A 16,069-nucleotide genomic window follows, 5' to 3' on the forward strand; every position below is an offset into this window, starting at 1 on the left:
GGAAACCATACAGGACCTGAATTTATCCATTCCAAGAGGATTCTAAGCTGTTTTTAATACCAATGGGTTTCCTACACTGTATTAGGCACAATAATTGGCTGTGTTTGTGGTGTTTTCATATTTTTTCCACCCACTGTAAATCATCCCAACAAATTAAAACTGTAAGCCCAATGTCAATTCAAATATGGCTCTGTCTGTCAGACCCATTATTGCAACACTAAACTGTTAAAATGCTCTTTATAATGTAGCAAATTAGGTGCAGCCTCTTGTCAATAAAAGCGAAGTCTTTGTCTCAGTGCAATAATGTGTGTCATGGAATGAATTGTTGCCACAAATTAATAACTGTACTACAGTCCTTAACATCTTCTGAGATACATTTTGATACATTTTTCATCCTACAGATTGACATTCCACAAATTTATCTATGAACCTTTGTGTTATATAAAACAGTACAATAAAAGAGGCAGGAATCTAAAGTAGTCTAGTTGGAGGTTTGTGTGCTCACATTACATGCTGTTTGGAAAGGTACAATGAGATTCATATATTTTTATTTTGCTTCACAGAAACAATTCAGTAACATCCTGTTACATCTGAGTCTCTCACTGCAGAATAATTTACAATAAAGTACAACTACATATTTTTATAGTTTTATTTTACTTATTTTCCTTTTTTCTGTACCCATATTCCAGTTATTCCTAATTCCACACACAAGTGAAAAAGATGAAGGGAAAAATTAAGTTGTGTGGTAGGACATATACCACACTTGAATATCTAAGTGAGAAATACTATTTCAGAAACCAAGAGATGATGATAAAAGTTCAGGGGGGCCAATAGGTTTTGGTATGATGTGAAAGATCTTCTCTGTGCATTCTCTGTTACCTAGTAAAATATGAAATGGCATGGATGAAAAACTGATATATTAGGACCCCTTGGGGTAGCAATTGGCCCTTGAGAATTAAATGCATCTTCAAATATATGGAAGCACCATCTTCTGTATTGTCTAAATGTTAATACAAAGGCTTAATGGTGTTTTTTTTTAATTTGATGAAAATGTACGCAAATTCATATTTGAATAGTTCTTTGTCCATATTGACATAATTTATGTACTGTTTCAATATCATGGAACCAGTAAAATAGATGCAATAAATCACCCAGCCTGCTATATATTAAAAAAGAAAAAAAAATCAGTCATTATATGTAGCACACGGATCCCAAGAAAGCTTGGTCCCTCATGAGCCCATCACTGTGAACATCATTTTTCGAAGAGTAAGCTCAATGTATTCAGATGCAACTGCAATGTTTGAAGTTCAGTTGAAATTCAACCTCATTTTCCAATCAATGTTGGTGTGCAACAAAGGTCTGTTCTCTCATAATTTAAATTGTGTAAGAATACAATGACAGTAGATCTTTTCAGGCATTCTATTTGGAGGTGGTGGTGTAATTATGTTCTCACTGATCGAACCCATAAATATCTCAAGAACTGGATCCTGATATGTGTGAATTATTTCAGCAGTAATGTGGTAAGATTGAACTAACAACAAAATATGTGTGGAATGGAATTGAAAACATTATATAGTCCATGACAGTCACAATGTTGGATGTTATGTATATGTTAGTGAATGGATGTGGATGACAGCAATCAGCAACAAATTGAGAGAAACCTGCCATTGATGATATGGCCACATCACCAGAAGCAACAAAGACTTCATGGAAAAACTGATCTTCATTATGAATAAGAAGGAAATTGATCTCCTGGTTGTCCCAAGAAATGATGGTGAGACAAAGTCAAAGAAGACATGTAAGCAACAGGCCTCAAAATGTAGGATGTGCTTGACAGGAAGCTGTGCTAGAAAGAGACCAAGCAATTGTACCCTGCATCAAAGAAAAGATATAAACAATTAATTTCACTTCTTTCTGGAACAAGTAATTCATATTTTCTATCTTATCTAGTCGTAGAGAGTGCACAAGGAAGAATTTTTATGTCAGACACAAACTTTTTGCCTATACCAAGGGCCCTGAAATTGTCATATAATGTTTTTTCTGTTTTTAAATCCACAGTAAAGTGAATACATTTTTTACAGAAGAGACATTTGTTGAGATTATTTCTATGGTGACATTTCATTATGCTGTTTTATGCCAAAGAACATTTCTGTGCTGTCATTTTCTTTTCTCTTCATAAAAAAATGAAGAGGAGAAGAAGGAAAAGGAGGAAAAGGGTGAAGAAAAAGAAGAAAAGGTACTTTCTTGTTTTCATCACATTCATAGTAAAATATGTTTTCAAATGCTTTATTTTTTGTTAATCATTATTATTTAACAACCATTTTATTTTCATGACATATTTTATTGTCTGCTGCTCTCACAACACTTTTGACATATATTGATAACATGTATACAAATCAGAGTTTTTCAAAAAATCTTCAGTGATGTTACCATTCTTGTCATAATGAACTAAGACATAACAGTCACCAAAGGGATGTTCTTCAGAGAACATAGTTCTGAAAAATTAAGTACAGGAATATTACAAGAAATGTTCCTCCAAAACATTGTAACACACTGAAGATGCCATACTGTTGACATAAAATTGCACTGGCATTCTCACAATATAGTACTGTAAGTGCACTTGCAAGAATATATATCAAAATGGTTGACAAATAAAACTTGTCAACTACCTTTCATTGGAGTAATAACATCAGTCAGAGCATCTGTAGATGCTGACCGATTTGTAAATTGACCATAGTGCTCAGAAACAAGAGGTAATGAAGAAGAGTGCAATACATTGGTGGGCATGCCACTATTGAGTTCAGGACTGCCTCCTCCTTTACGGCAGCACTGTTCTTGCTGTGGATCTAAAATGCCTGTCACGCTTTGAGGACTACATATTACTTTTTGGTCTTTGAGCATTTTCATGAAATGCAATTGATAGTATCTTTTTTCCTCTGTCAATAACCTCAATTCATTATCACGCTCTGCAAGAACTTTCTTGAGATCTGCTATCACTTCTTCATGTTCTTCATGAATAGGCTGTTTCCGCAAATCTGTGGATGTGTGGAGCCTGTGAAAAGAATTTAAAAATTGGAGTCCTTTAACTCAAATGGGCAGTGAAATTCAGCTGTTTCATTAACACAGCAAATAAAATTACCATTACATCAATTTATAACTATCCATGGCACACACAGATGATACAGTTATCTGAAAATATTTTAATATTTTGATCAAAAGGCAACAATGTTTATGTTTCTGATATAATTTATCATAAAAATAATAAGTAACAACTACTCTCACAATTTGGTCACTTTCCTTCATATTGCCCTTCATAAAATTTCTACACAGTTTGTGAACCACAAAAATTAAAGTATGCTGTAACTGTATTCTCAAATCAGGAGATCAGCTGAACTTCTCTGAAAGAGTTCATACTTCTAGTGTGACAATATTACATGGTACAGAATCATAATGTATTTTCTGACATGGGCTTTTGTTGTTTGAATGCAAACTCTCCCAGAATTTACTTCTGATGAGAAGCTCTCTGGTTTCCAGCAATGTAGTAGTGTTAAGATACCATGTATTTTATCTTAATGCTACCACCTAGCTTGAAACCCAATAGATTTTCATCAAGTGTTGTTGTTATTGTGGTCTTCAGTTCCAAGACTGGTGTGACACAGCTCTCTTAACTAGTCTGTCCTGCACAAGTCTCTTGCGTGAATACTGCTACTTACATCCATGTGTGCTTGCTAACTGTAGAATAGCCTTAGTCTCCCTCTACACTTTTTACAACCATCTCCTCCCTTCATTACCAATCTGACAATGCCTCCATGTCTCATGATATGTCCTACCACCTGATCACCACATTTAATAAAAACAGTGCCATAAATTTATTTATTTTTGTATCAGTTCAGTTTCTTCCCATTAATTATATGATCTATTCATTTAATTTTCAGCATATTTCTTATTTGAACTGTTAATCACCATGTTTTACTTCCTTATACGACTTACATTCCATACAAGTACCTTCAGAAAAGACCACCCGAAGTTAAGTTTATATGCAATGTGAACATATTTGTCGTTTTCAATTTTTTGCTGTTGTCAGTTTGCATTTTATATCTTTGTCTATAAATATCTTCTGTTCATTTTCTAAGATAAGTCATAAGGTCAGTACTGCCTCACATGTTCCTATATTTCTCCCAAACCCGATGATTAATGCTTCATGCAGTTCTTGCTGCATCAGATTTGTATTCACTCTTGAGCTTCCAACAACTTCTTCCATTATTATTAGCCAAGATATTTCAATAGGCTGTTAGGTATGTAATTCTGTTGGACAAATTAAGTTATGAAAACATCGCAAAGTTACGGAACTTCCATATGCTGTCAGATAATGTCTATGTCTATGTCTGAAGAACATTAGTAGCATAGGTGCTTTCGTTAGATTGTTGATGACTCAGCTGATTTCTTTGCCTTTCAGTATTAAGTACCAGTTTCTGTGCACCACTGAAGGTGTGGCCATTGTTCTGGCTATAGGTGTTACCCATCTTGATTTAAATGACTTCTTTAATGACAGAATTGCTGTAGTAGATGCACGGGATAATATTTCTGTTTCATCAAACATAATCATGCATTTGTTTATAAGGCTTTGTTTTGCAATAGCATATTGTTGAAATTTTGATATTGAATGAAGAGTCCACTCAGTTTTCTGAAATCATTCATGCTGACTGACCAGTGTAACTGCGATTACATGTTTTTGAGTCACAGACACTGATATTATCTCCAGTGGCATATGGAAGTTCTGTGACTATGTAACATCTCTGTGACATAATTTGCCCAATTAAATAAAGTGTCCAACTCCCTATTGCCTGATGGTGACACTGGAGGAAGTCATCAAAAGGCTGAGATTGAATACAAATCTTCTCCAGAATGTCACTGTGAAAAACTACATACTCAAAAGTATGTGTGTTCAAGATTACATAGTCATCATATTTACTGGAGTTTTGCAATTCTATGATAAAATTCTTTGTTTGACACAAGCAAAGATTGCTATGATTTGTGACAGAGTTTTTCAATTTTATGATGAGATTCTACTTTAGGACACGTAACATATGCATGGTAAAAATGTTTCAGCTTTGATCTAATAAATAAGTTGTTAAAGAAACTCTGTATAGTTCAATTTATTCATTATAAACATATGTCAAAAAATCTGCTATGCTTAGACTGACAGAAGCCAATCCCAAGTAACTCCTGACAACTATGGAATTGGTCATACACACACCATTATTTTAGTTTGAAAACACTTGAAAGTCAGTGGGAAAGTTGTGTGGACCATGAGTAGTATGGCCAAAATACTTCACGAACTGTTTTAAAGCAATTTTTCTCTTCATGAAATCCTCCAGTAGTGTGCTTCTTTGGGGAACTAAATTGTTATTAAAAATTATTTACTGCAGGTTCTTTGATTAAGTTATTGCTTCAAATTCAACCTTAATTGGTTGTTTTGGCTTTCATTCACTGAATACATGTCTTATCTTCAATAGGACCTGACAGGAAAACCTTTCATCACTTTCTCTTCATGGGAAAGGAATGTTAACTAATCTGCTAAATTACTGGTTTTGTTTACTTTAGTCACACACTTCAGAATTTGTGTAGACCTTTATGTCATTATTTCACAGAAATGTTAAAATTTTGCATGAACGTTAAGACAGCTGTGAAAAAGACTGTGAGCCAGTGATTTTCCTTAATGTATTTATTTTCTTTCACTATAAGTTCATAACTCAAAAGTCAATTAGTTTTTGCTATCATCAAAATCAATATGCACTGTGGAAGAAATAAAGTTAAAATTTAAAAGAGCTTTCTTACATGATCTCCTCTTTAAATATTGCTTATCCTTGTGGTTAATTTGACTTCCATTTGAGGTTTTGGCAGCAGAGTCTGCTTCAACATGTGCTACACATATTGGACATAAACTTCTACCGCAAGACGCATTTTTAGGGTCTAACTGAAACACGTAAGATAAGAACATTTTTCTCTATAATGTCACCAGCCATTTGTTGCTTCTGTATGTGCATTCATACTCTGCAAGTCACCTTATGGACTGTGGTAGAGTACTTCAGGTACCACTATCACTTCCCACATTTCCTGTTTCATTTGCAAATGGCTTGTGAAAATGTTGATAAACCCCATATCAGCTCTAATCCTTTAGTTTTACCATCATGACCATTTCCAAGATACATGTGGGACAAAGTAAGATGCTACAGTATTTTCTTGGGATGTGTGCTCTCATAATTTGTTTCCAGGAAACTTCCTAGTGATGCAAAGTGTCTTGTATTGCCTCGCAGCATTGAAGTAGCATTAGTAGCTGGTTGGTGCTATTATGTTTATTAGACATATCTCTGAAGAAATGTGTGACTCTTCTTTTGATTTTCTGTATCTCCACTATCAATCACACCTGGTAAAGGGCACAAGCTGATGAGTAACACTCTAAACTGACCAAATGATTTTCCAAATTAAACAGTTTTGTAATAATACTATCACTCCCACTGATGCTGACTATGCCAGTTGTGAACAGAACTTACTGTGTCCACTGCCCGATTATTTGTACAATTATAAAACTGTGAGGAGACACAATGGCTGGTCAGGAGGTGGAATTTCGGTACTTAGAGGGGAAAAAAAAATCTATTCCTTACATTTCGAGCTGTTAGTTCTTTCATGAGGGAGGAAATAATGATAAGTTGAGAAAAAGTGACATGTCACTCAGACTCCAGGATGAATGGAAAGCTGATGAGGTATCAGCAAAGGAATACTGCATATAAAAAGGTCTGTTCACTGGTCAATCAAATCCTGAACAGGGAAGCCTCTGGTGGCATACTACTATTAACAATAATAATCCATGAGAACATTATACTAATAATAAACTTATTTTATAAGCTAGAAACTCACCTTTGACTCAGAACATTTATTTCCTGCTGCATTTCTTCTTTCAGCTTATTCCATTGTTCCTTTTCTTTTTCGTATTTTTCCTTCAGCTCTGACAGTCTTGCATCACGCTCCCTGTGATCCAAGGTGAGGGTGGAGAGCGAAATGGAAATGGAAAAAGGAACATACAGGTAGGCAATCTGGTCCATAATGAGTGCATTTCCTTTTAATGTATATAAAACTACTGATGTCAGTGCAAAAATGAACAGTACTTAGTGCATCTAAGACACATATTACATAAAATGCTTTTTGTTTTAATTTCAGTATGCTGCTACATGTGAGCTTGAAGCAAAAGTAGTTTTAAAGCTATGCTGCAGTTGTTACACAGTGCTGACATGTGTAGCATGATGGGACAAAAAAATGAAGTTGCAATTTCTTGGTCTACACAGCAAGCAGCAAGTACATCCAAAGGAAGTCACATTGCTCCATTTTTTCTCTTATCTGGTATTTGCTACTGAATTGTTAATAATTATTCATCAAATACTGGACATTACACATCTTGTATGTCTGGTTTTGTAGTTCTGAGCCTGCATCAAAAACAGTACCTTTGCTTTGTGTATGTTCATATATTATTTAGTGAATTAAAGTACTGAGATCACTTAATAGGTCAGTACAGGGCCATCCTGTCTCCCATTTCCCTATATTAATAGTGCCTGGACACAGAATCAGTTTGAAAACATTTTTCCATACAAGTGACAAAGCATTTGGTGACCCCTTCCATTTGTCCATGTAAGTGCCATATTATTTGGCAGCCTTCTTGGTAAGACCTTCAAAAATGAATTTAAATGTAGTGAGTGTGGAAATGAGTTTTTCTCTCCGCTAATTGTGATACACCCAGTGTACACATTTTGCACTAGGGATGTGTCTGGTACCCCTAGCAGTTTCGTGCCTCAAGTGGCTGCTTATGTTGCTTGGGCCTCAAAGTAGCCCTGTTTGGACATCAAAATACTATTAAAGGTAACATACTCTTGTAACTATAAAATTCTTCAAGTATGTAGTTCTACATGTCCTGATGTAAAAATGTTGTGTGCTACTTTTTATGATCTTAGTTCATTTGTATGTACTGTTTTGCAAGATCTCAAAAGAGTTTATAATAAAGCCTGTTAGCCTGAAATATGTTGGCAGTCAAAGCATGGAAGAATTCAGCAACTGCTAATGGTATCATTCAGAAATGAGATAAACATCTTCATCATAAAAATATTTTTGAACCTCAAATAATATACTACTGACATGCTGCCTTTATAGCATCGTTACTCAGAAATGTCCACATAAAAATGTGAAAAATTAAAGGAAAAGATACCGTAACATATGGTCGCAATAATTCTTTGACTCAACTACAACAGGGAAAAAAATGAAGATTTCTTTCATAGCTATAAATGCACATAATCAAACAGTTTACACTTACAAGTAAAATCGAAGTCAATCAGAACTGTGAATTTTCTTGTGTTATTTGATTTAGTACATTTAAGGAAAGAGTTAAAATACAAATAGATAATAAATCAGACTTAATTTTGGTTAATGTGTAATTCTAGATGACTTTTTCTGGCTACTAAAGAAGAAACAGTTTACAAATGGAAATAATTGTCTGAATAAAATGAGATGCAGGACATTCATACATTTAACAAAGCAAAAAGTATGTCACTTTAGACTGTGCAACAATAGAGTTATTACACAGCCTGCATTCTTGGCATGATGATGTGATGAAACAAAACATAATAAAAGCAGCAATAGAACCTTACATTGGAAAATTGTTATCAACAAAGTAATGTAAATGCATCAAAGAAAGATTGGACACCAGAGCCCAATATTTATAAAGGTTGTGGACAATGGTATATAATGATGGTTCCATACAACTTAGGTCCATAGATCTGAAGTGGGCAATTATGCTGTGGTACTGAATTGTGGGGAACAATGTCAACAAATCTCTTCCTGGAATTATGTAGTGGGCCAGGTTTGCCATCATTAAATTGACATCAGTATGGTCAAATACAAATAAAGAATTATGTAGTTTCATGTTACATGGATCATAATAGTGACCTACTGCTATAATGTGGAATCAACCAATTTTACAATTATAAAACATTTTCTCAGGAAAAATGTGGCAACATTCTTGTTATTTGATCCACAAGTTTCACTAACATAGGACCACTTAATCCGAGAAAAAATTCTTCATAGCCTAAGGGAATCTTATTAGGCTGGATTTACAACTGAAGAGTTTCTGTATCAGTGTAATTATGGTAATGTATTTTTTAGGTAAAAGCCCAGTATATTATGTTAACAAACATCATAAATGGTTTTTATATTTTTTTACTGATGAATAATCAGTTTATGGAGTACACAACAGAAAAAGAGGGCATTTCATTATCAAAGTTAAAGATTTTTATCTATTTTCCTTGTCTGGTTGATGTAGATATATGTATGTAATACTCTGCAAAAAGCAGGTGGAAAATATATACAAGGTGATTTTTGGAGGCTGTCTGTCACAAGTTTGAATGAATTATTTTTTGTGACACCACAGGCCAGCATGTGTGACAGCTTTGTGGAGAACCTGGGTTCAATTTCTGATACTGCCACAGATATTCCCTTGGTCAGAAGACTGGATTGGGGTGAATTCAGATTTTTGTTGTAATCAAGGAGCTACTTGATTGAGAAGTAGCAACCTCAAGAGCTGGGAAACTGATGACAGTTGGGAGAGCGATGCACTGACACTATGTCCCTGCATACTGCATCCAAATGCCACCATCGGTTGCAGTTGACACTAGCAGAAAGGTACTGAATGGCTTGTCAGGGCCAGTTCACAGAACTGGAGTAATCTATCATAACTGTTTAGGCGAGCTTGAATTACTATTTATACCTTTCTATATGTGCTATAACTTCCTCTAACATAGTTTTTCTAGTTGACTCAAAGACTTTTCTGTCATATGATGTGTTACAGTTATCTTTTGTTATTAGCTCATTTTGATTATTTGAATGCAGGATCTAATATTTTAAACTGTTAAAAACTGCATAGTGTTAATTGTTTTCTAGAGCAAAGTATTTTTTTAAATTCCATAAGTTAATTTGTATATTTATAACACCAGTCACAGTCTGTTAATATAAGAAAGTTAAAAAGTGTGTGTGTGTGTGTGTGTGTGTGTGGGTGGGTGGGGGGGAAGCAATTTAAAAATAAAAAAAATGCAATTTGTATAAGTGGACTCTCACAATAAAAGTAGTTTTTGCAATCAAAACATATTTTCCAAATATCTACATATCATTCATGAAAGACATCTGAAGACAAATTTAAGTGGCTTCTATGATAACTGAAACATATAAGGATTTTTTGTTCTTTCCCAGGAGAAGAGTTAATGGTGCAATTTTGCATGCCCAGTAATAAGATATCTTGTTGCTAACATTAACCGCAATTTGAATCTGGCTCTCTTTCCTTCTATCAGCTGCTATACAAATGATCTCTACTCCATGTTGATTGCATTGTTGTGAAACAGTTCCTGAGTGTACATTGGACTCCTTTATAAACAGTTCTTGAGTCCACATTGGACTCCTCTCAAATTCTTCATTCTTTTACAAAATGGAAGTCTGCATACGCCAATATCAGTCTAGGAGTCATTCACATTCCTCTACAAATGCTATGAATGACCAAGTCTTCTAAAATGTATATGGCATAGCATAGGGTGCATAGTCTATGAGTGCTGTTTATTTTCCATTTCAGCACAAACAAATGTGTCTTATCTCTCTGTTCATCCAACAACATATTACATAAAGAGTCATCAAAATTATAAATATTTTTAGTAACTGCCCAAGTATAAAAGTACAAACATAAAAAAGAAACAAATATACAAATGCTGACAAACAGAGGAAAAAGGCTGTTACAATTTTGCACAATGTAATATATTTAACAAAAATTTGACCCATTTATCAAATCATCAAAAAAATTTATTAGCTGATTGATCCAGTAATACTCAAACATCCCTACTCCTCAGTTACAACATATGAAATCAATTCATACTTTTGGTAATAATTGGAAATAGTCTGCATTCATCTACAACAGAAATCATGCTTATGAGCTAGTAGCATAATGCTTTTGGAATGTGATGAATGTGGCCTATATTCAATTGCAATTATCCTGCATTGTTAAAATGCAACAGTCAAAGTTTTACAAAACCAATACAGCTAAGCATCTAAATAAAGAAGAATAGCAATAGATAGCAAAAGAAATGACATTGTTAGTGAAAAGGAACCCAGAAGGAGCCAAGAAAGGAATGGGAGCAGGAAAACAGAGAGCGCAGCAGGCAGTTTTCCGCCAGTGCTGTCTTCTGTGTTGCTAGAGAACAAAATGTAACCTTAATTTTAAAAAGAATGTCACTAAAATATTTGCTAACCTTGCAGGCCTTCATGAACCACTGGATTTTTTTCTGTGATACATTCTTTGGTACAGATTACATTGCACAGTTATATCAATAGTGTAAAGTTTAAACATTACTGTGCTCAGTGTGCAAAAATATAAACTCTTAAGAGGCCAGAAAAGTTCTGTATGTGCACTGTCATTTTAAGAAACCTGAATGTTACAAGGTTCAGTACCGCCTTATCCAATTAAAAAAATTAAATAATTATTGACATCACAATGCACAAAGGTACTCAAAAGATACCACAAACTGTTGTCCTATGAGTCATTCATGCATTTTCCAGTGTTTCATTTATCCACAAAGAAATATTTTGTTAAGCAGCCATTTTTGTCTAAAAAGTTACAAAAATATAGATATTTCCACTTGTTTTACAGTTTACGGTGTTCTCCATTGTTGTTGAGCTGCAAACTATACTTTTATCTTGATGCCATGTTACGAAATAAGTTCTGGGTAAAAGTGCATAATGCAGACATTACACTGACAATTTGCTGAGAACACCATGTTATTACATTCACATAGGACCTTTTGGATGTAATGTGTTTGCTTTCCCCTCACCAGTAAACCACCCCAGTTAGCTAATCACGAGGAGCTTAAAATTTAAAGCGAAATTTGAGCCTTGGTGAGGTTTGGCATTTTTAGTGTTAATATATGGCAGACATAAAAGTTATTTTAATTGTAAAAAGGAGGTCTAACAACCATCTCTGACTTAACCCCAGATCATTAGGCTATTACCCCAATTCACTAAACACCAATCGAGTATTTGTTGTGCAAATGTAAGCAATAAGAATATTGTGTGAGGTTGACTGATACATAACAAAGGGCTTTTCAAGAATATTGGCATCTTCATATCCAGAGGCCAGTACTTTGCTCCTTCATGACATTTGTGATTGGCTAAAAGAATAATTTTCAGATTAAGTGTAATCCACATGCCAACATCAGGGCACACTTTCAGTGCAAAAGTCTCTAATAACCTACGTATAGGTGGTAGGTTGGTTTCAAATTATCGCCACTGAAATGAAGCTCTGTACCATGTTATCAACAGGGAGAAGATTCTTCGTAGATAACTAGAAAAAGTGCAATCATTACACCTTATAGTTATGTATTTGGTTGTGAAAAATATATAAGGTGTCTGGGGATAAGTGTTTCAATAGATTTTAAGTTGCAAAAAAAAAGTAATGTATATCTTACCAGTGAATTTGTAATTTGAATAAAACAGATGTATTTAAAAGTGTAGATATTTTGATATAAATAAATTCTAACACATTTATTACTTTATTTCAAAGCATGTTAAAAGATTAACACAACAGGACAGTTCAAGGAACCTGAATTTGATAACATTGTAGTCGTAAACCTAAATATAACACTCCCTGCACTAGTGTCCTTTCAAATGTGTGCTAGACATGTTGCATAGTCCACACTGTTCTATACATGAAAAAATCACAAACACATGATTTCACTGTGTGGCTGAGTAGTTAAATCACTAAAGGCTGTGAATTCCAACAGTTGTACTTGCCCCTCCCAAGAACACAAAATTCAATATCATTTCATTTTGTTAAAAACCAACAATGAATGTTTCTGAATGCTGGTTCATATTAAAGGATATATTACTCAATATGTCCACTCCAAATGTAGTTATGGCTGCAGGAAGAAATGCTATCCAGTCAAACACAGTGTCCCATTGGATACTAAACTGTACTAAAGTCAGCTAGATCCACAGGGAGAAATTCATGCAGTTCAAATTGGGAGACCTAACTAGATACCAAGCAGGATCAAAAAATCCCCTCATATAAATACATACAGCAGGAAAATTACCCATCAGCATACAATCCAATTTTATCCATTTGTGTTGAAAAATGCTTAGAGGTATACCAAAAGGGGAGGAATGATATCTTTCCAGAGTACAGTGATTTATGTTGTTACTTTGGAATCTGTTGTGTTGCTTAAAAGGTTAACCCAAAAACTAATGAACCATCATATCTAACAATGTGGGATTTCTTATGTCTAGAGATGGATGTTTTGAATGTTCACAATATTTTCTCTGTACAATGTAGCTTCATCAGGAAAAAGACTGCGGCTCGTGGTCTTGCGGTAGCGTTCTCGCTTCCCGCGCATGGGGTCCCGGTTTTGATTGCTGGTGGGGTCAGGGATTTTCTCTGCCTTGAGATGACTGGGTGTTGTGTGTCTTTCATCATCATTTCATCCTCATTCACTCGCAAGTCGCCGTAGTGGCGTTAAAGAACTTGTGGAGCGGCAGCCGAACCGCCCCGCGAGGGGTCTCCCGGCCACCAGTGCCATACGCTCATTATTATTATTATTATTATTATCATCATGTGTAGTTATTACAGTAATTGTAGTTATTACAGTAATAACCAGCAGCAAAATTCCTGATATTATGGTAGTATTATGGCAGTCTTTTGCATGTAAGCTTTGTAGCCTAGTATTATAATAATATTATAAAGATTCTTGTATTTCAAAACATCATAGATAATGATACATAGGATCCTACATAAAGTCTTGTTTGCCATATTGCGAACCAGAAGTTTCATGTACAGCACATCGAAAAGTAGGGGATCTTCATTTGTAGCTGTTTGAACACTTTGATGATGTCCCATACTAATGTGCTCATCGGTAGCCAGTTGGCTGGTTTCACAAATTCATAAAAGACTTTGTGGTCAGTGGTTTTGTCATAACCCTGGATAACTTAATGTAAAAAGCTGTCAGGCAGCTTCCGTGAGGCCAATACACTCTCAAAAAGCATTTTTATATATGGATATTCACTGAATCATGCTAGATGTTTATAGGATGAAGTGAAAGTAACTAATCTTTTATAAAAGCACACCATGTGCAGCACAGTTGTGCCTGTATCTGCTTTACTGTGGGCCCCTGTAATTATTTCAATGGGAAAGACAAACATGATCAATTATTTTTATCTGGTCATGTCAATAAAATATGTCACGGAACAATGAAGCTGAAATTGCTGTGTAAATATTTGTGTTTTGAGTCAATGGCTAACTGTGCTGAAGCTTTTCCTGGACAAATGGTATGTAAAACAACTGTAGAATGTTTTACCAAACTCCTTTGGGGGATTTGGGGGAGGGGATGACTGCTTTTGTAAAGCCATCTTACATATCTACATAGCTTAAAATGTGGTGGCGTATCAGTTACACCACGTTTAACAAGAGTTTTAGTGTCAAACATGAATAAATTTAGTAATTTACAATGAGATTTTCTGTACTACTTTCCTCATAATTTTTCTTTATAGTAAATGGTTTGCAGGATTACAGTGCTCTTAAACTGCATGCTTCATCATCTTTTTTGAAAATCACAGATTATATAACATTCTGACTATGTCTATTTTTGTTTTAAAATTGAGTACTGCATCACACGATGAAGAGCATGAATGTAAATATCCATTCACTTTATAGTTTTTCAAGCATTTGAAATGCTCTGGAGGAAAATCATGAATGTACACTATTTTAAAAGAATTTTATAATGTATTGTAACTTGGAATTATTATTTCATAATGATTTTATGTGATAGTTTTGATGGCAATCATTATGAAGTACTGCTGTAGAGAAGATTCTTTTCATTGGATTTAATGTTAAAACAAAATCAAATTTTATTTTCTAGTTTAGATTAGAATTTTATGCATTAAATACTATGAATATTCTCTGCCACAATTTCTCATTTCACTGTTGCATATTCCCACTATTACATCAAAAAGGAAGTTTTACAATGGAATACAATTCTGAAATGCACACCAAATTTTCAGGAAGGTCTGCAAGGTTTGTATTTGGTCTTACATTTAATAATGTAAAATAGAGGTTTGTAGTTCCCATACAGTATTTTCAGGTTTGCTAACATATTACATTTTAGGATTAAGCTGATGTAACTGCAGATACAATAAACTATCTTAAAGGAACACAAAACTGCTGTATTCACTGAAATTTTAAGTTGTGTTGAGACACAGTACCACAGTTCATATTAAATATGAGAAGTATAAACTTGCAGATAATTCTTCAGGAGGCAAAAAGGTGGTAAGTAAAATACTCACAATGTTGTTGAGACCCTGAGTGGCAGGCAGACATATAAACAAGATTTAAATAATCGAAAAGCCTTGTTGAGACAATTTAGCTACGCATGAGTATATATATGCTTTTGAGCTCCAAGGAAGAAAACAGTAGGAAAGCTTAGCAACAAATTCAATCTTGTTTGTGTACTTGTTGACTGCTCAGTGCCTACATGGTAAGTGAATATTTATATTCCATCCATTATTTTCATTACACTCAGTGTTTTACTGAGTCATCAACAGAATACTGATTTGCTGAGAACATTAATTAAACACAAGACATGGAGCAGGATGGAATATAGGCACTTCAAGATGAGATAACTGCACTACAAGATGAGGCAACTCAGTAACAAAATGCTTAATTCATAACTGGGAGGACCATCATGTAAATATGAATAACACTGCTCACTGGTATGTTTATTATTTTTATTTTAACTACTCAAATCTTCCTAGAAAAATGAGTCTCTTAAGAAAAAGAAAAGTAGCATGTTCCATCATTATATTTTGAACTAAGAGAGACGAGAAGAAAGAAAAGAAAGAAAGAAAGAAGGAAAGAAAGAAAGAAAGAAATATACTATTTTTATGTAGTGTTGGCTTCTAAATGAAATTTTTTAACAATAGATTTATTCTATGATTCATATTTTAT

At 34.3% G+C, this 16,069-nt stretch overlaps 1 protein-coding gene across 5 annotated transcripts in view; it reads right to left on the reverse strand.

Annotated features, from left to right (window-relative positions):
* Positions 1-2,270: 2,270 nt before the first annotated feature.
* LOC126357561 (golgin subfamily A member 6-like protein 22) overlaps positions 2,271-16,069 on the reverse strand; it is a 321,544-nt gene continuing 307,745 nt past the window's right edge. For 4 of the 5 annotated variants that reach the window (XM_050007470.1, XM_050007468.1, XM_050007469.1 and 1 more), the window contains 2 exons: positions 6,919-7,029; positions 2,271-3,052 (listed from right to left, as the gene is read on the reverse strand). In XM_050007470.1, coding sequence (XP_049863427.1) covers positions 2,662-3,052; positions 6,919-7,029 — 502 coding nt within the window. In that variant the 3' untranslated portion in view covers positions 2,271-2,661. Of the gene's footprint in view, positions 3,053-6,918; positions 11,273-16,069 lie in introns of those variants that run through there. The other variant, XM_050007472.1, reaches the window with a different exon arrangement.

This window comes from Schistocerca gregaria, chromosome 1 (genome assembly GCF_023897955.1).
Source record: "Schistocerca gregaria isolate iqSchGreg1 chromosome 1, iqSchGreg1.2, whole genome shotgun sequence".
Classification (NCBI taxonomy): domain Eukaryota; kingdom Metazoa; phylum Arthropoda; class Insecta; order Orthoptera; family Acrididae; genus Schistocerca; species Schistocerca gregaria.